The 20,885-nt window shown below is 40.0% G+C and overlaps 1 protein-coding gene across 1 annotated transcript in view; it reads left to right on the top strand.

The window, feature by feature from the left end:
* Nucleotides 1-20,885, top strand: part of LOC127413799 (BTB/POZ domain-containing protein 3-like) — an 86,554-nt gene that overhangs the window by 52,503 nt on the left and 13,166 nt on the right. The window contains exon 4 of the mRNA XM_051651214.1: nucleotides 15,695-15,801. Coding sequence (XP_051507174.1) covers nucleotides 15,695-15,801 — 107 coding nt within the window. The remainder of the gene's footprint in view (nucleotides 1-15,694; nucleotides 15,802-20,885) is intronic.

Below are 20,885 nucleotides of genomic sequence, written 5' to 3'. Positions count from 1 at the left end.
AGTTTCTTGTTCTTTTTATTGGTTTCATTCAAGATGTACTCCCTGAAATATGTATTATTGAACAATAATTTCCCTCTTGAATAAATGAAGGTAGTTTTATGGATGTTAAGAGGTGTGTGTGTGTGTGTGTGTGCGCACACTACCGGTCAAAAGTTTTGAAACACTTGACTGAAATGTTTCTCATGATCTTAAAAATCTTTTGATTTGAAGGTGTATGCTTAAATGTTTGAAATTAGTTTTGTAGACAAATATAATTGTGCCACCATATTAATTTATTTCATTATAAAACTAAAATGTAATTTAAAAAGAAGTTTTTGAAATTGATGACTTAGACCAAATAATAAAGAAAAGCAGCCAATAAGTGCCCAACATAGATGGGAACTCCTTCAATACTGTTTAAAAAGCATCCCAGGGCGATACCTCAAGAAGTTGGTTGAGAAAATGTCAAGAGTACATGTCTGCAAATTCTAGGCAAAGGGTGACTACTTTGAAGATGCTAAAATATAACAGTTTTGATTTATTTAGTTTTAGCCACAACATAATTCCCATGGTTCCATTTATGTTATTCCATAGTTTTGATGACTTTACTATTATTCTAAAATGTGAATATATATATATATATAATAAAGAATAAGTGTTTCAAAACTTTTGATCGGTTGTGTGTGTGTGTGTGTGTGTGTATATTTTTTTACTGAAAAACAAGACTATTGCAGTATTTTCTATTTTCTTCAGTGTCTAGTAATTTTCTCAGTGGAATGAGTGAAAAGTTTTAAGATGACAGTATGTTAGGGTGAAAACATGAACAGGGATAGCTGATGAAGAAAACAGCATAACAGAAGGTAAACAATATGGAGAGGAAAAGCGCAAGAATGGAGAGTAGAGAAAGCACTCATAAGAGTGTGTGTGTGTGTGTGTGTGTGAGAGAGAGAGAGAGAGAGAGAGAGAGAGAGAGAAGTCTCTAGCAGTGTTGTGATAATAGCTTCATATACAGAAATCACCCCTTCAGCTATAGCTAACAGGAATTAAATTCCTGAAATTGGGCTCAGAATATGAGACAATGCACTATCCAAAGTGAAAGGGGATTCCTTGCATGACAGGGGGGCTCATATTTCAGAACAGTAACGGAAGACAGGCATTTAGACAATCTCTCTGAAAAGGGGCTGAAGAGTGGAAGAGAAAAATAGGATCAGGATCCATTATGCTTTTACACAGCAAGATCTAAATCCTTCTCTTATGCAATTTAGCTCTCCTGTTGCCTAGTTTTGAAAATATTCTTCTCCACCCAGGCAGTCTTATTTATTTGCATGGAGAATATAGGTCACATATTTTAAGTACTTCTTATAAATGTTTTATGTGTTGCAGCTTTTATTCAAATGGGCATCAGCATTTGCAAACTGTTTTTGCTGCAGAGTGACTGCAGAGGTACGAAATTTATAGTTTTACAGAGAATACAGTTGTTCCCTATCTGTCACTCACTCGACGTTGTGTTGATGTAGTGACACTAAGGGTCACACTTGGGAGCCCTAAACACCTCTGATTTTTGAAAAAAGGCCAATGGGAATTGGCGAGTGGAATTTGCATGCCACTCCCCCGGACATACGGGTATAAAAGGAGCTGGCATGCAACCACTCATTCACATTTTCTCTTCGGAGCCGAGCGATTGCATTCAGTGCACTGAATTCAATTCACCTCAAACTGCTGGTTTTTACAGTGCATTTCAGCTGCTTCTCCCCCCTCTGCTCCTGTGGAGTGCAGAGAATGCCCTTGGGTGCTTCGGCAGAACAAAACAAAAGAGTATATTCTAAAAAGAGTATATTTTTAATCCTAAAAGAGCAGCACACATGGAACATCTTTTTAAAGATACCTTTCCGTTTGTGTGTTATTCCTGGTTGCTGTCGTTATCTCTCCGCTTCTGACGGCCACGATCGCTGCCTTACGTGTCTGGGCGCTGCCCACATGGAGACATCATTCGTGGATGGGTCTTGTCCTCATTGCGAGAACATGACCATGGCAACGTTGCCTTCGTAAGAAAGCAAGCCACCCCAGCGGCTCCCCGCCTCGGTCCTTCTACCTACGGGTATGAGGCCGCATCGGCTAGCACTGGGGGGCGATTTGGGGACTTCAATGGGAGCACCCCTGCCGGGTAACCCCCCCATGGACCTCCCATTCCTCAGCACGCTCGCTTGCCCCGGTCGGGCTCTCGGATGAGACCACTGGCTTGTCTCAGGGCGAGTTCGACCTCTTATTCGGGGCCCGGGAAGATGATGAGTTATCGAGCACAGCATCGGAGTGCGGGCTCATCCATTCTGACGTGGAGGCTTTGGCTGGGCTTCCTCCTTCGGGTATGGTCGCCCAGTCTCAGGCCGACATGGATGACGGACATGCTTTCCCAGGCAGCCACGAGCGTCAGGCTTGAGTGGAACCCTCCACTCTCCCCTGAACCCTCGCGGCTCGATGATTGGTTCCTGGGCCCAGAGCGCTGCTCACGGCCACGCCCCGTCCCGGTCCCTTTCTTCCCTAAAGCGCATGAGGAGCTGACAAGATCGTGGGGGGCCCCGGTGTGGAGCCCACTGCAGGAAGCAGATGCCACCCGTCTCACGGCCGGCCGCCAAGAACCCAAGGAAGGCTTCGAAGCACCCCTGAGACGGGCGACCCAGGGATGAGGAGACCCACTTCTATGGAGCTGGTAGACAGACCACTCCAACCCCCAGTGGAGGGCCGGGAGGAGAATCTTTTGTTTCATTTTTCACCGTATGCCCAAGAGACTGCGGTACCCAAAACTTCAACAAAAGAGTGGTTTTCTTGTTCCCTGGGTCACATGTCAGGTGCGCACAGGCGTCATCACAACCGCCGTCCACCGTCCAATTTTGGCAGGCTCGGCGCTCCAGCGGCGGACCCCCCGCCCCTGTGTGCCCAGCTGTGGCACAAACATGCCCACACCAGGTTTGTTCCGACGGACTACGGGGACGATATTCCTCCTCCCCCCTCCTCGAGGTTCTCCTACCTCACGTTCTTCCACGCTCCATTTCCCCTGAGGAAGGACCTTCTTTCTCAGGGACGGGGCACCATCTGGCACCCGTGACCAGATCTCTGGAATTTACACGTCTGGCCCTTGGACGAGATGCGGAAGACCTAAGTGGCCTACCACCTGCGGTGGTAGACACAATCATCCCTCTACGAGGCACCTGTATGCCTTGAAGTGGCGTCTGTTCCCAACGCGAAGACCCCCAGAGATGCGCAGTTGGATCGGTGCTTTCCTTTCTGCAGGAGAGGCTGGAAGGGCGGCTGTCCCCCTCCACATTGAAGGTGTATGTAGCCGCCATTTCGGCACATCACGATGCAGTGGATGGTAAGTATTTGGGGAAGCACGACTTGATCATCTGGATCCTGAGAGGCGCTAGGAGGTTGAATCCCTCCAGACCACGCCTCATCCCCTCTTGTGGCCTCTCTGTAGTCCTTCGGGGTCTATGGGGAGCTCCCTTTGAGCCCCTGGAGTCAGTTGAGCTTAAGGCACTCTCTTTGAAGACTGCCCTCCTGACTGCGCTCACTTCCATCAAGAGTGTAAGGGATCTGCAGGCGTTCTCTGTCAGCGAATCGTGCCTGGAGTTCAGTCCGGGTTACTCTCACGTGATCCTGAGACCCTGACCGGGCTATGTGCCCATGGTTCCCACAACCCCTTTTTGGGATCAGGTGGTGAACCTGCAAGCACTGCCCCAGGAGGAGGCAGACTCAGCTTTGGCATTGCTGTGTCCGGTGCGTTCTTTACGCATCTATTTGGATCGCACACAGAGCTTTAGAAGCTCCGAGCAGCTTTTTGTCTGCTTTGGTGGACAGCGGAAAGTAAGCGCTGTCTCCAAACAGAGGATCGCCCACTGGGTCGTTGATGCTATCTTGATGGCATATCATGCTCAGGACGTGCCGCCCCCCATTGGGTTACGAGCCCACTCTACTAGGAGTGTAGCGGCCTCCTGGGCCCTGACCAGTGGCACCTCTTTGGCAGACATCTGCAGAGCAGCGGGCTGGGCAACACCCAACACCTTTGCGAGGTTCTATAATCTCTGTGTTGAGCCGGTTTCATCCCATGTGTTGTCAGGAAAAATCAGGTAAGTTCCGGGACAGCTGGCCGGTTGTGCCGCTTGCACATAGCGCCTTTCCCCTCATGTTCACTCTGGAAGACTTTCCTCCTTAGCCCTGTGGTAGATGAGTTTGCGGAGAAACTCACTGCCGGCCCAGTACACGTGGTTCCTCTGCCCCAGTCACCGTGTTTGTAGAACTCCCCTGTTGGATAGGACCTACCATGGGACTTCTCCACATGACATACTTCCGACAAGACTTGGTAAGACCATGTGACGTATTTCCACTCGAAATGCCCCCCCACCCCCCACCCCCCTCCGGGAGGGGTGTGGTCTCTGCAGTGTCTTCCCCTTGGGAGTGACACCCCCCTGACATAGACACTTATGGCCCCCAGCCGGTAACTTTCAGGACCCTGCACTTTCACGGGGGTGCCCCCTGTGTTAGGGCATAACGATCCGTCCTGCACACAACAGCTCTCCGTGTGTAAACACATGTTTACACTATCCTTAATACAGGATTACATTAACTGCGAACTACTGAAGCATGTATTAAGTATGTGTTGAGGCATGTGGGTAGGCTAATGCACTGTATTTTCTTTTGAAATTAGCCTCTACTGTATTTCCTTGTATCTTATTTCATTACCATATTTCATTTTTTAATCTTTTTTTTATATAAATATGGCCCTATCGACTGCTGTTTTGAACATCTGTCTTTGCACACATTTGCTAAACAGGTTTTATTGTCATATAAAGTAGAAACCTTGACTCATTAATGTATATAATTTAATAAAAGTGAAGGTTTATCAATGACTGTAAATCTTCCTCGGTGCCGACATGTTTGCGTGACACACCTGCATCTCAGTGAAATCAGAGCTGAAGATTTCCGCATGAGTTGTAAGTCCAACATAAAGTGGCGTTCCATTGCAATTTTCCCAGTATGAAGTTTAAAATTCCAAGTTAAATGGGAAGAAGCGCAGCGTGACTTTCTGTCCAGGGCAGAGACGGCGCTCTACACTCTAGAGAAGCGGGCTTACACACACAATGTGAAATCTTTCTTTCAAACATCTAGATGGTGCACAGCTGATTGCAACACTATGCAGGGTCTTCAAAACTATTTTCAACTTAACACTGCATTTTAAAAACGTGATGATTATGGTGTCACGGAAACCATGGTTTGCAGATTCATGGTTTAGAAACAGATGTGCGCACTTACTAAGCTTATTACGGTAACCTGAAGGAAGAACAGAGATGCACACTGAGCAATGTTTCAGTGAATTGACCAGCAAGTATTTACATAAAGACAAAATATTTTGCATTATATTTTGATTGTCTTTTGTACTTACTGTAAAAGACTACATTATAACAGCCTGCTAATGAATAGACGTTGGAACAATGAGACAATGCAGCAGCCAAAGATGTATGACATATATGTACATACTGTATTTGTACATACAGTACCTACCCAACCAACCTCCCCCCCCCCCCCCCCAATGAGTACTCGACGAGTACTCCAGTTATTACTTCGAGTAATCGAGCAGACAAAATGACCAAAATGCCCATCCCTATAATACACAGCTGGTCAATTCAGGTGTGACTTATGGTGACTGTTCCTGAAATTAGTACTGTAACTACTTGTAATAGCTTGACGGTTATGTTACAGTGTGTTTATTTATTTTATTTATTTATTTATTTATTTATTTTTTATTTTTTTGTAAGTTTGAGGATCTAAGCATAGATAAAGGGTTTTTATATAAAAAATTTAAGCCAGTGGTCTTTTTATTCATTCAGATTTTTCTATAAATTCATGGAATGGAGAGGGGCAGTTGGGTAGAGGAGGAATACCAAAAGAATCATTGGAAGGCATAAGGTTTTTATACGCATAGTATTGTGGGATTATATCAACATGCACCTCCCAAGTTTTTGTTATGAACACTTTATTTTAGTTAGTATAAATACATTTGGTGTATAAGTCTTCTATTCCCCTGCTGAACCAAATATGCGATGAAAAGGATGTTTAGTGCTATTGGGACGCAAACAAAAAATAGGCTGCAGTCTGATCTAAGACAGTAGAGGAAAAAAAGTACTAAATGCAAATGATAAAACATAATAAATAATAAAAAATAATAAAAGATACTTTTAAAATTTATTCCACTGCTGATTAGAATACATGCTGTAAAATGACATTTGTAACACATTACATTTTATTAGATTCAAAAAAGTATCATGAGAGTATCTTTAAAGTTTCATAAAAACTAGTTTATTCACACAAATTTAAGTAGTTTACTGATAAATAATCAAACATCGTTACTTCTATGATTGTTACTTGCTAAGAAAAGCAGAAAATGATTTTTATCTGTTCCTTACACAAAGACATCATATGGCTTCAAAAGATGCTGAGGGTGAGTAAAAGGCAGAATTTTCATTTTGGGTAGACTGTTCCATACTGAGAAAGACTAACCTCAAAATGTGTCTTCAGGTTAGAAGTTGAATCTCTTCAAGCGGATATTAGTTTGGTTGCTTGTTAACAGCTTACATTGCACGGTTATGGTACGACCTTTGCCGAATTTGAAAGTAAAATGGTATGTCAATTTCAATGCAAAACTCATTGTGCTTGTGGTTCTTGTAAGTCAGGAGGTTGTTGATCGTCATCGACAAAGGTTGCATGCTCTTTTTTTGAATGTGAGGGGACATATGGGAATTAGGCTGAATTGACTCATTGCATACATTTGTACAACTCCAACTAAATAGACAAAATAATAAATGAAACAAATGGCAGGCAAATTCAAAGTAAATATTTCAGTAATCTAACTATTTTCTGAAAACTGTAATATGAATACCAATGATTTGATTTAAATAGTAACAACATATTTTGTATTTTTCATTATGCCATTATGTGTAAATACAACCCCAACAACGTTAAATATGGGTTGAATTGAGGTAAAGATAAATATGGCTTGTGTTGACTATGATTTGTCTGGTGATTTTTTGGCTGCCAATAATAATAATAATAATAATGAACTTTTAAATAGTGCCTTTAAAGGTAACTTCCCAAGGTGCTTTACATGGAAAAAAGATTAAGAAAAAGCATACAAAAAGATAAAATAAAATATATTCAGATAAAATATTCACAAAAACATGCATATAAAAATGTTATAACAAAACAGGGTACACAAAGTAATCAGTCAAGTAAAAGCATGCATGTATGTTTTAAGAGATGTTTTAAATAAATTGAGGGTCTGTGCTTGTCTAATATCAGCTGGTAGCGAGTTCCACTGTTTAGAAGCATAGGAAGAAAAAGCCCTCTCATCCAAACAGTCTGAAGGACAGCTAAAAAAAATAAAAAAAAAAATAAAAAAAAAAATTATTTAGTAATCCCACATTGCAACAAGGAATAAAAAAACAAACAAACAAAAAAAAAAAAAACATAAACTCAAACAAAATAATAAATAAACGGTAAGAGGAGCACGTGCCAGCGTTACTTATCCACCAGAAGAGTGTAAATAGAAAAGAGAAAATAAAACCATAGAAATTAAAGAAATCATTTTGAGACAATAACTTTTTGTCATGATAACGGTTTATTATTCATGCTTGAATTTAAAGACGTACATATTTATTGTTCGCTAAACAATTCTGGTACTGCAGTTGGATAGCCACTTGATGTCTTATGTGAAATCTGGGTTCTAAAGCAAAAAGAGTTGAGAACCACTGGTTTATTAGATGTTTTCCAAACATTCTGATCTGACCAAACACGTATTGTTATCATCCAAGTTGCACACTAATTATCTAAAGTAGAATAAAATAATTTTGATTAATCAAGAACCATTAGCTAATTGAAACATCTGTCAGTGATTGATGTGCTAGCTGGTCTCAGAACTGGAATTTTCTGAGGAGCTGGGAAGTTATATAGTATTCTGAGGTGCTCAGAAATAGCAATTAAATAATCAGTTTTATGAGATCCTACATGCCACAAATCAAGAAGTGCTCCCCTGTGGAGATATCCGAAGAAAAATACTGCAGCTGTGTCTGCCTTTCATCTCTTCCGCTCTATCCCTGCACCCTGGGTTAATACTCAAATCTCCCTGGAGACCTTTGTGCTATTTTGTAACCTGCGTCTATTGTGGTTTCTTTTGGTAGCATTTGTTTATTGATTTTTTTTAAGTTGTACTCCTTGCATGAAGCCAAATTTATTTTGAACATGCCTCGGTTCACTGATGTGTTTATTCTTGCGATATTCACAGGGATGGAAACGCAACATTTATGAAAATGTTTTTATTCAGAACAGACCTAATTAGCAAGGTGTAATGGAAGGGAAGGGCAGCTCTAATGAATGTTCAATGTCAATCAACAACCTGCTAAATGTTTTATTTTACATTAGCAAATCAGTAAGTACAGCATCAAAGGTTATAAACCTTTAAGAAAGCAACGGTCTAATATGAGGAAACTGCCATGTTATTAGTGAGTCAGATTCAGAGCTTTTTCTGGTAACTTCTGCAAACTGATTTTGTCAGCTGCCCTGCTGCTTAAACCAGCCCAGACTGATTAAGCTGGTCTATCTAGTTTCCTAGCCTACCTAGCTTAATATTGCCCAAAACGTCTCTAAAACCAGCTGGCTGTGCAGCCTTAAACCAGGCTGGGAGACCATCTAAGACCAGCCAACCTGCTTAAGCTTGTGTGGTGATGTGGGCGTGGCCGAGCAACGTCTGTGGATAGTGAGGATGGAAGAGGAAGAACGGTAAGGATTGACACCTGTGGGAAATTATCTCTAACAGCTGTTCTGTGTTACAGTGAGAGCTAGAGAGGGATAAAAAGGGAGACCAGACTGCCGGAGGAGAGAGAGAGAGTGACACACAAAGCTGTGTGTGCGTGCGCGCATGTTTATGTTGAGCTGAAAAGCTACCAGTTTGTGTTATACTGAAAAGTATCAAAAATAAAAGGCTTACGTTGGATTGTTCACCTGGCCCCCGCTTCCTCCTTTAGTAGAGGGCTAGTGATCTGTCACAGCTTGTTTTAGCTGTTTTCTTTTTTCAGCAATTCCATGTAGTGTCTGGCTGTGTCTGCATTTTTGCTTGTGTATGAGGTAGAAAAGGGCAGTGCATGTGTGTTGCCTTTAATGTTAACACCTCGTTATCCTGATTAGCATCACATGTTAGCTCTGATAAAAACTGAAAAGGTCAGACTGAGGAGACACATGTTGTTAAGCTTAGAGGAAATCATTAGAAACTAGCTTTGAGAATGTTAACCAATCCTGGTCTGAAAAACAACTGTTTGCTTATTTTAGTGTGGACTAGAGGTTGCACAGACTAGTCTACAACAACTAACATAGTAGACACTGTCAGCCTGAAGTTGACTAGTCGCTCACCAAATGATTTATAAAACGCACCTGTAGGAAATACAGCAGGTGTGAAGCCTAGTGGCTTTGCACTGAATAGACGCAGTGGTTCAAATATATGCTGTGATGTTTTGTTAGACTCACAGTAAAAGATGCACACACAGAATGCACTTCTGAACTGGTGTTTGTTTACTGTGTTGCTCTGCTCAACAATGCATCAACGTATCAACAACAATCTTACACATTCTTAGTATCTGTATTGCATATACACATAGCATTTTATCAACACTGTTGAGAATGTTGAGAACATTCCATAAGCTACTCTGATAAAGATGACACAAATGCTACGGTAACCTGCAATAAATGCAAATTGGCCTTCAGATATAACCGGAATACTGGTGTTATGCTAACCTGCATGCTTTTTTCTACTTCAAGAACACGATTCAGCGACAGTTAGAAAAGTTCTTAAAGTTGAAGTCCGATGACCTGACTGTCGAATTTGTGTGTTGGGACATCTGACTATATTGCTGTTCGTTCCTTCAAGAATGCAATTCGGTGACAGTTTAACGTCCAATGATGTGACAGAATGCATTTGCATAGTCGTCTGCACATTAGATTCCTGAACCGTCCAAAGCCATCCAAAAAAGCAGCTGCAAAATGACGAAGATCTGTCTGCAGCTACAGGTAGTCCAGGCTAAGCTAAATGTGTTCAGACACTTATGTTAACTTTTATCTACGTTACAGCTTGACATATGTCTACCTATTGTGGCACACTTCTAATAAAAAGGTGCTTATGAGGAGATAACGTTATGATGGATGTTTATTTCATATGATCCGATCCATTTACATACAAAACAACACTCAGACCGTCGGTCATTATTTACCCCTCAGGTGTCAAACTGGGTTTCCATGGCAACCTATAGGACCCCAGGCACAGTCTAACTGGCTATCTAATGCCAGACAGCATATAGCTGGGTAACAATTTACACTAAGGTTACAGTATATTCGTTATCATTAGTTGATGTAAAGTTTTACCAAGATTTTTGTAAATACAAAACATTTTAACCCATTACACTGTAGCGAATGTAGATCTACAGTATCTACTGTGGGCTGTGGTTTGGGCGTTGAATGATGTCATGAATAGTCGAATTCGACTCCGCTAATGGGCTTGACTAGTGGACTAGTGGACTCTCAGTGGATGTGCAACCCTTAGTGTGGACATTAATGGACCTGGTTTGAAATGTTCAGTTCTGTCAGGAACAGAAACACAGAAACTAACTTCCAAACTTTAATCAAAACTCAATTTTTGGGATTTTTGGGATTTTTACATTGCACCACTTCCTAAGCTCCTTTGAAAATGTTCTTGTGTGATTGCTGTGGATATGGTTTGTCAGACAGACCCTATCTTTCCCAGACCCACTTTCACAAAACTCAATTTTCTACGAACAATACCTTTCATCTGCACAACTGCTCTCCCTGCCTAGCTCTCAGCTCTGGAAAAAATAAATGAATTATCATAAATATATGACAGAGAAAGCTTTTTAATTGCCCAGTGTAAGAAAAAATGAGTTACATTTTTATAATGATCCACCCCTCCAAAGTTTTTATTTTTTTCCTCCTTACACTCTCTCCTCTAAATCTCTTTCTTTAAATGCCACAAATGTCATTAGAAGAAAAGGACAGCATCATTATTGTTATCTTACAAACATCCATGCTCACTTTTGTTAAGGCAAAAGAGAGATTTCTCCTCCTGCTCCTGACAAAAGTGTGTTCATTATAGACTTTCTCCCTCCTTTTCCAATATGAAGAGTGTCAGAACTGTCAGCCCTCATTGTAAAGCCTGGTTTATACTCTGGAAGAAGCCAAACTTTTTCTCCTGGACGAACTAAAGCACCCTAGGCGAACGAAACTGCTGTTTATACTACGCGCAACGTCGTTTTAAAATAAGTTTGTTTAGGGTGATGTCACGTGTTTAACGTACTGTTCCAGCCAAAAGTAAAGCCAATAATGCAGGTTTTTCTCTCCGTGGACCACCGCTTTTAGTGCTGTGCCTCTTCTTTGCTTTATTAAACTTGTCACTGCTCCTTTCACATTTAAAATCTCATATCTCTCTCCACTCATTTGTCGTGGCCATGCTGTCTTTGTAGAGTTTGTGTTGCAAATCATGTAAAAATTATACTTCCACACAATCTCTGAGAGACAGCTGCCATTTTAACGACAGTAACCTAGGTAACAGTGGCGGTTCTAGCTTGTATGGCGCCCTGTGTGAAACCCGCTTCAACAAGCCTCCAAAGTTGTTGACCGGTGGGTGGGGGGGTGGGGGTGTTGCCTCGTAATTGTTTTAATGAGAACAAACCAAAATATAATTAATTTTTCACTGTACATCTTGCCATTGCAGTGTCTTGGCACCATCGTGATTTCAAGCTCAGCTACACTTCCTAGTGCTCGAGGCATGTGCAGAGCGTTAGATGGCGCTACAGTAATTGTAATCGAGCTTGAAATCATGATCGTTAAGGAATGCTGTCAAGATTTATATTGGAAATGGAGTTATATTTTGATCTGTTCTCACCCAAAACTGATTGCTTCAGAAGACATTGACCACTGGAGTCGTATGGATTACTTTCATGATGACTTTATGTGATATTTGAACCTTAAGAGTTCTGGTCACCATTCACTTACATTGTGAGGACCTACAGAGCTTAAATATTCTTCTAAAAATCTTAATTTGTGTTCTGCAGAATAAAGAACGTCATACACATCTGTGATGGCATGATAATGACTAAATGATGAGAGAATTTAAATTTTTGGGTCAACTATCCCTTTAAGTTAGTAGCGTCACTACTTTTAGTAACTACTTCCCAACACTGACCAGATAACCAGTTGAGCACTAGTTTGGCTAAGCTGGAAGACCAGCTTAAACCAGCTAAAATCAGCAAACCAACTTAGGCTGGTTTTAAGTTGGGGGGATGTGTAATGCATCTATTTTCTTTCCCCTCCAAGTTTGTGAGGTGGATGCTGAATGTGATATGACCTCTCTGTCACTGCATATGGCCAAGCACATGATCACTGGGCAGCACTGATAGAGCCATATGGTGCAACGCAAAGAGACACATCAAAATATAGAAAAATACTCTCAAATCTGTGTATAATTAGTCTCATTTTAATATTGAGAGACAGATAGTTTACAGTAGTAAAGATGGACTCTTTGGACTGAAGATGTGAAGTGACATGTTGGTGTAATAACGTGTGTCTGGAAGAGTGAGAGAGATATGAAAGAGTAAGTACTTGTGCTCTGTGTTGGTTGGCTCGGGGTGAGAGGGTCAGCTCTCCATGCAGTCTGCTCTGAGCAAACACTCCTCCACAAACAGGACTCTTGCCCAATCCTGTGTCTACTTGACTGCAATGTGCTTCCAATCTCCACAAGCATCTCCCTACACACCTATCAGCAGATTCTAACTTAGGAATTTAAAAGCTGAGAAAAGCATTCTTCTAGTTATTCTAACATTATTCTAATGCTGTCTTTACCTAATAGTAATAATGTACAGAACAATGTTTTTTTTTTTTTTACAATCTGCAGGCTAATAGTAACTTATATTATTATCTAATAGATTGCGAGGTGAGGGTCTCTATATCCATGATGACATACATCAATCATTACATCATTGTATTATTGCATAATAATAAAGCATGAAAAAAGTAAAATAATAAAAAAAAGTGCTAAGAACTGGCACATTGTTTCTCTTAATTGTACTTGCATTTAATCTTTGTGCAAACATGATGTTTAGAGCAGAATTCTCATGAGTGTTTACACCACGAGCCCAATATGTTTTTTGAAGTGGACAAATCTCATAATGTTTTGGACCCCGTTTGCACCTGTCTTTAGCATCGTCCTGTTTCAAATGGATCGCCCAAAACAGATTTTTACTCCAGGTGTTAATGGGGCCATAGTATAAATATTCATCCGTTTGAATGCATTCAATCAGCAGCAAAGCACAGCCTGTAGGATTAAATGATTTAAGGCCCAGAACTCCATCTAAAGCATATGGAAGTATCCTTTCAAACAATCAACATTATTTGTCATCATTCATCTTACATTGCTTAATGTTCTTGAAAAGAAGTTGGACATACACTATCAGTCAAAAGTTTTGAAACACTTACTCATTCTTTATTCAAAAAAAAAATTCACATTTTAGAATAATAGTAAAGTCATCAAAACTATGGAATAACATAAATGGAACTAAACAAAATCCAAAATAAATCAAAACTGTGTTATATTTTAGCATCTTCAAAGTAGTCAAACTTTACCAGGAATTTACTCTTGACATTTTCTCAACAAATTTATTGAGGTATCACCCTGGGATGCTTTTTAAACAGTATTGAAGGAGTTCCCATCTATGTTGAGCACTTATTGGCAGCTTTTTTTTATTATTTGGACCAAGTCATCAATTTCAAATCTTTTTTTTTATTTATTTTTTTATTATTACATTTTAGTTATATAATGAAATAAATTAATATGGTGGCACAATTATATTTTTGTCTACAAAACTAATTTCAAACATTTAAGCATACATCTTCAGATCAAAAGATTTTTAAGATCATGAGAAACATTTCAGTAAAGTGTTTCAAAACGTTTGACCGGTAGTGTATGTCTGGATCAGCATCCTTTGTTTTTTTCTGGAGCAACAAAGAAGCAAGCCCACTGTTTTTATCGGTAGTGTTTAATTGTTAATATTAATGCTGTTCCAAGGAATGCTGATCCAACAATATGCCCTATTTGTGTAACTTTTGTTAAGTATCTTACGTATTATGTAGATTTTATTAACAATCATCTGTTATTAATATATTTCCCTGCTCCTTCATAACATTCTATACTATAACTCTGTGGATGTTTCAAAGAGGAAAGTTATGCATAATGTTAAATCACATTGTATACATTTGTCATTCAGTCTTTTACTTTGCTTCTTTTCCTCATCATATAAAAGTCCTTTAACATCACCTTGCTCTCTCTACAGTGGTGTTTACAGTTAAGATGGAAATAGAGAGGTGACTGAGTGAAACCAGAGGGACTGTCTGCTACTAAATGCAAAAAGTTTGTCTCACTCACTCCTCTACAGAATCCAAATAAGCCAGAGTCACACGTCTTCCCTCCTCTAACATCACCCTACACCTGTCATGTCGTAATGGACCTAATGGGCCAATGGTCAGAGAGAGGGAAAATACAGTAATGCCCCACAAAGAAAGCGAAACACAAGACAGAGACAGTTCCTGGTCTTATTGTGCATGATTCTTCAATGCATGTTATTCCAAAGGAAAATGTTTGTCTTCATATATTTCATAATAATTGTATAACTTGCTATGCTTCGACTCAAAATGGCTTTTCTTTTTGACTGTTGTCACATAGGCAGATGTCATGCCAAATCCTACCACTTGTCAAAATCACTTTGGACCTCAAGGGGTAACAATTTGAAATGCCTGATCAAAAATCCCTTTATGAAGGTATATTGTGATTTTGTGTAATACCTTTCTTAGGGTGAGAAAAATCAAGAGGTGTATTATAGGTTTGCAGGCTAATCGGTTAGCGGTATACTATGCTATCTATTCTCCTGTTTAGTCCATATTGTTCTCACCTATTAAAGTTTCTGATTTTTTATTTAAGGGATATTTTTAGGGTTGTTTTATTAAAATAAATATGGATAGTTTTCTGGGAATGAGAAACCAGTGAATTTAGATATTTTTTGCTGCTGCCTTTAAGCAGATGGCAAAATCACCTTCCCTCCCACACGCACATATACACACACCCTCTACAGATATGCTTGCTCACACACACCTACACACTGCAGACTCTCTCATGCAACATAATTGTTCCTATCAGTGGTCCTATTAATGTATAACCTACTGGTCCACAGAATGAAACTGATCCAGACGAGGATAGCATTCAGTCACAAGGCTGACAGAAGTGGAACCTGACATGGCCTTCTGCTGTTGTAGCCCATCTGCCTTAAGGTTCGACGTGTTGTGCATTCTGAGATGCTGTTCTGCTCGCTACAATTGTACAGAGTGGTTATCTGAGTTACCTTGGCCTTTCTGTCAGCTCGAACCAGTCTGGCCATTCTCCGTTGACCTCTCTCATCAACAAGGCATTTCCGTCCACAGAAATGTAATCGTAAGCACATTTCTAGCGGGAGACTCGCAGATGAACATCATCATACCATTATCTAGTTAGCTCCTAGCCAGTCATACATCAGCCATTGCTTTTAAAGCCTGCTTTCAATTTACCTCTTTGCTGTTTCAGTGTGCCAACACGACAACCTCCCCACCACAACCAGTCGAGTTCCATCCTGCACGGAGGTAGGTTCCTCGCCCCCTGCCTCCTATCTCCGGCAGGATCTGACGGTTCAAGTAGCAATCTCATCGGACTGCCAGAAGGGGCTTACACCAAAAGAGAAAATATATTCTGTGATTCACTATCATTTAATCAAATACATTTCACATAAACTTTACCACTTCTGCGAGTCTTTCTGATAGAACTTCCGCTCACTGGATGTTTTTTTTTGTTTTTGGCACCATTCTAAGTAAACTCTAAAGACTGGTGTGTGTGAAAATCCCAAGAGATCAACAGTTACAAAAATACTCAAACCAGCCCGTCTGGCACCAAAAAGCATACCATGGTCGAAATCACCTGAGATCAAATTTTTTCCCCATTCTGATGGTTGATGTGAACATTAACTGAAGCTCCTGACCTGTATCTGCATGATTTAATGCATTGCACTGTTGCCACACGATTGGCTGATTAGACAATTGCATGAATAAGTAGATGCACAGGTGTACCTAATAAAGTGGTCAGGGAGTGTATATATTTTACTGTATATCTTTTGTAAAGACTTTTGTAAGGCTTTTGCATAGGTTTTGTAGATACTTAAAGGAATTGTTCACCCAAAAATGTAAATGATCTCATCATACACCCTTATGCCGTCTCGACTTTCTCTATTCTGCGGAACACAAATTAAGATTTTTAAAGGATATTTGAGCATGCTTTAGTTTAGTCCATACAATGTGAGCCAATGGGTTCCAAAAATATCATGCTCCAAAAAAGACATAAAGGCAGCATAAATATAATCCATACTTTTACCAAGATTGGTCTCTCTTGTTGAACACTGGACAGGTTTTGTCCAGATTGACCATCAATGTCTACTCTACTGCTCTAGCAGGGACAGGCTCTGCTGGTGTTCTTTTGTCAGGGACAACAGAAGGTCATCCATGACCAAACACTTGATTTCAATGCCATGTAGAGTGAGACCTCCCTCTCCCTCTCTAAGAAAATACGTGAGACACCCTGTTATTTAAGAAAATGCCTTGATTGGCATTTTGTTTTTTCTGAAAGATATCTTCAGTGAGTCACCTTGTTGTGCTTAACTGAAAGACAGTAATATAGAGTTTGAATGCCAAAACACACAGGGAAATTGTGAGATCTGCACCACTCCTATAGCAAAACTTATTTTAGCCACACAGGCAGATATTAGTAATGATAACACGTGTACATGTGGCCACATCTGACTACAGGTTTTATCTGGTTAGATTGGGGCTTGAGCCACAACACACACACATGCAGACTGGCAGCTCCCTCCATCCACCAACCCCCTCCTCAATTAAATCCTTTCAGATCATTCTAGTCAGCAAGTCTCCTGTTTGGACACCAGTGTGAGCCCTGTCCCTGGTCCAAAGCCATGGCTTCCACCACTTTTCCCACCTGTCAGGTGTTCTTGGCTGTTTTAATGGGAAAGGAGAGAGAGGGGAGGGGGCCAGCAGCCAGCCTGCCGGATCCAATGCCTGACTGCCTGCTTCTCCGTGCCAACCTTTACGGCTGTCTTTCAGCTCCGCTCTACTTACTCTAAGCCAAGACTCCCAGCAGGTGTCCCAACAGAATGAAGATCTGTCCGAGCCACCACGGAGGTCCAGCTCGTCTCCTTTCCTCTGTCTGTTGTGAGAGACAGAGAGGTCACACATTTCCAAACATGCACACGCTCACACACATAGACTGAGCTCTTATTCTCAATCCTGTGGTACTACTGTGAAAAAGTCAAATTCATAATAAGTATCTTTGTCTTGTTTTCTAGAAAAATATCTACAGTAAATTCCCTGAAAACAAGATGAATTCACCTGATAAGCAAAACATGATAAGATATTACAGCTTGTTTTACAGAACAGTTACGTTGAAAATAAAGGCATTTTGTCTTGTGGCACTGGCAGATTGATTCTGTAATTTCCTTTTTGCTTTAAAAAAGTAAAAAGAACCTACCAGTGCCACAAAAAAAATTAATTAAAAAAAATACACATATTCAATATTCTCTAAAAACAAGCCATAGTAACTTTTTGCTTATCAGATTAATTTATCTTGTTTTAAGGATGTTTACATGTTTTTAATAGAAAACAACACAAAGATACTTAACTTTAGTTAAATTCTCTTTTTTTTTTCTTTTTTTTTACATTGTAACACTGTTCTCAAAACAAAAGTTTTGTTTTTTGTTTTTTTCTGAATGAGTGACTCATTAACAATAAAATCTCACGGCTCCTCACTTACATTTTAATTACTTTGTAAAATATGAGAATCTTATTACCTTGATCACATAAAGTTTTGTTTTGCCATCATGTTTTAACCGGCATGTATGGTGGAAAAATAGGAAATGCAATTTGTCATGCTTGCAAAGTGTTAATGAAGCTAGCAAGCCTTTGGCGAAATGTGCAACCACTACACTGCACAAAACTGTCCAGAGACCATGGAATTACAAAAACAGCAAAACCTTTGAGAATAACAGGTGCCTGTATATCATTACCACCCTTACAAGTATCAGCTTTAAACATTAGTGCAACAGTTTCAATTCAGTTTAGCTGATGGAGGATGCCTTGAGAAAAGATAATGAAATGCTAAACTATTAAGCAATAATGATCACTGTTTAAGTTCTGTAGATTCTGCGTCATCTCTGTTAAAAACAACAGCAGTCAAAGTATGAATAGTATTGCAGTCTGTATAATTAGAAAGTACTGATAGACAGAAGGTTTGATGAGTGTTAAATTACTGTTGAGAATGAATGAACGTAACTGTAGGTGTACATTTAAAAATAAATTGTCAAAAATGCTCAATGTGGTAACATCTATATAAACTGGTTTTAATCAAGTAAAACATATTATTTAAAGGGATAGCTCACCCAAAAAAAAAAAAAAAATCTGTCATCATTTACTCACCCACATTCTAAAACTACAAAAATCACTCAAAGTAACAACTGCATTGTTTTTATGTTTCTGCTATGTATCATAAGCAAATTGTTAGTAAACAATTAAGCTTTAAAACTATTCTAGCTTTCTAACTATAGGAGGCTAAGCTATTATCAAAGCATTTATAGATTTTAGATTTTCAATAATCAGAGAAATATCAGGAAATGTTCTATGAGAATACATGTTCTGGCAGTTACTTATAAATCTCACCTTCTTCCTGTCCCCAGCTATCCTATGAACACCGTTTCCAGGGCAACATCACTGGTGGCCAATGGATGCAGTAAAGAAAGATTGTCCAAAGCAGAGGGGACACAGGGGCCTCTTCAGAATCTGAATTGTCAGGCAGACAACACATGGTGCATTTTTTTTTACGAGCAATCGATTTATTACCAGTACAACAACTGTATCTACTATATGTGTTTGACTGCTTATCACATAAGAAATATGATGGTACAGTAAATAGATAGATAGACAGACAGACAGACAGACAGATAGACAGACAGACAGACATTGCTACTGGCAATCTCATCAGATTTATGTGCTTTTACAGGAATGTGCTCGGTTCCCTGATATCTGTAATGTGTTCCTCAGCTGAGGAACAAAAGGCTTAGCAATGTAATTAAGTGAGAGCAGAGGGATGTGTAGAGCTGAGCTCTGTGCTATATGCATTAAACATGACATGTAGGTCTACGTGTATGGTGACTGGGACCTAAAACGAACATGCTATTAGCAGGTGAAGACAGGCTTTGTATTCTGTGCTGAGCAGCACATCATTGAAGGGATTTAAACTTTCATTTAATGGGGGACAGATAGAATGGGTTGGAAAACATTGTGGTTTATGGTAAGCAACAACAAATGTATGAGAGTTTAAACTTGTAACAAGATACTGCATCAGAAAAAGACAGAACTGGCCTAGGTCAACGGTTTTCGTTATTAAAATTTTTATTGATGCCATTCACAAATTAAATAAACATAACAGAAAATATGACACAAACACGCACTCCAGTGGTCATAATTATTTAGAACATAAAATAAAATAAAATAAAAAACATAAAAAAGTATACTTTCAAAACACAATAAGACTGCACATACACATTTAAAACTACAAATCCCTCTCCACTACCCCTCCTCGAGAACCCTCCAAAAAGGCCAAATATCTACCCCACTTCCTATTAAACAAATCCCATTTTCCCAGCCTTCTATATATCACCTCCTCAAATGCCGCCACCCTGCCATCTCTGTGCACCACTCATTAAATGAGGGTGCTCCAGCCGACTTTCATCCCTTAAGAATGATCCGTCTGCTGATCATAATTCCGGCTAGGACCCAACTTTTTATATATCTATCCCCTATATTAATGACCACCCCATAGCCTAAGATACAGAGTCTGGGACAAAATGAAAATTGAGTGTCCAAAACGTCACACATAAAACTCTGAACCCTCAACCAAAATTCTTGGATCTTAACACACCACCAAAAAACATGGATTGTGTCCTCATCTTCTGATTGGCATCACCAACAGGTGGGTGTGTCTTTAAGACCAAGCCTGTACAATCTAGAGGGGGTCCAATAGAATCAATGTAAAATCTTAAATTGCATAAGGCACACCCTTACATCTCTAGATGTAGACTTGATGTTTTTTAGAGTCCTAGCCCACTCTCCCTCCTCCAATACCATGTTTAAATCTTTCTCCCATAATCTCTTGAGAGAAGTTGATGCTCCATCCCCCAGATTCTGAATTAGCAGGGAGTAATGCACTGATGCCTCATGACCTTTTCCAAAAGCAGTAATCACCACTCCCAGAGTATCTGCCGCTTTAGGGGGGTGTATGCTACTCCCAAAAATAGTACAGAGCAGGTGGCGCAGCTGTAAATACCTAAAAAACTGAGATCTGGGAATCCTAAATTGTTGAACTATATTTTCAAAGGATCTCAACACACCACTCTCATATAAATCACTGAGCTAATTAACCTCCCTCACAATCCACTCTGACCAGCACAAAGGGGACTTATTAATACGTCAGTTTGGGGTTCAGCTGTATGCTCGAGGCAACATTTAAATAAATGTCCGAATCAAACACTCTGGACACTTTTGTCCATACCGAGTGCAAATGCGTGATAACAGGGTGTAACTTAACTTCTGCGGTTAGTTTAATAGAAAGGCTTTGCAATGGCGAAATAGGGGCAAGAATTTCCTGTTCAATATAAAACCAG

This window comes from Myxocyprinus asiaticus, chromosome 23, assembly GCF_019703515.2.
Source record: "Myxocyprinus asiaticus isolate MX2 ecotype Aquarium Trade chromosome 23, UBuf_Myxa_2, whole genome shotgun sequence".
In the NCBI taxonomy this organism is placed as follows: domain Eukaryota; kingdom Metazoa; phylum Chordata; class Actinopteri; order Cypriniformes; family Catostomidae; genus Myxocyprinus; species Myxocyprinus asiaticus.
Note: the sequence above shows the minus strand (reverse complement) of the source record. Positions and strands in the feature narration are given on the sequence as shown.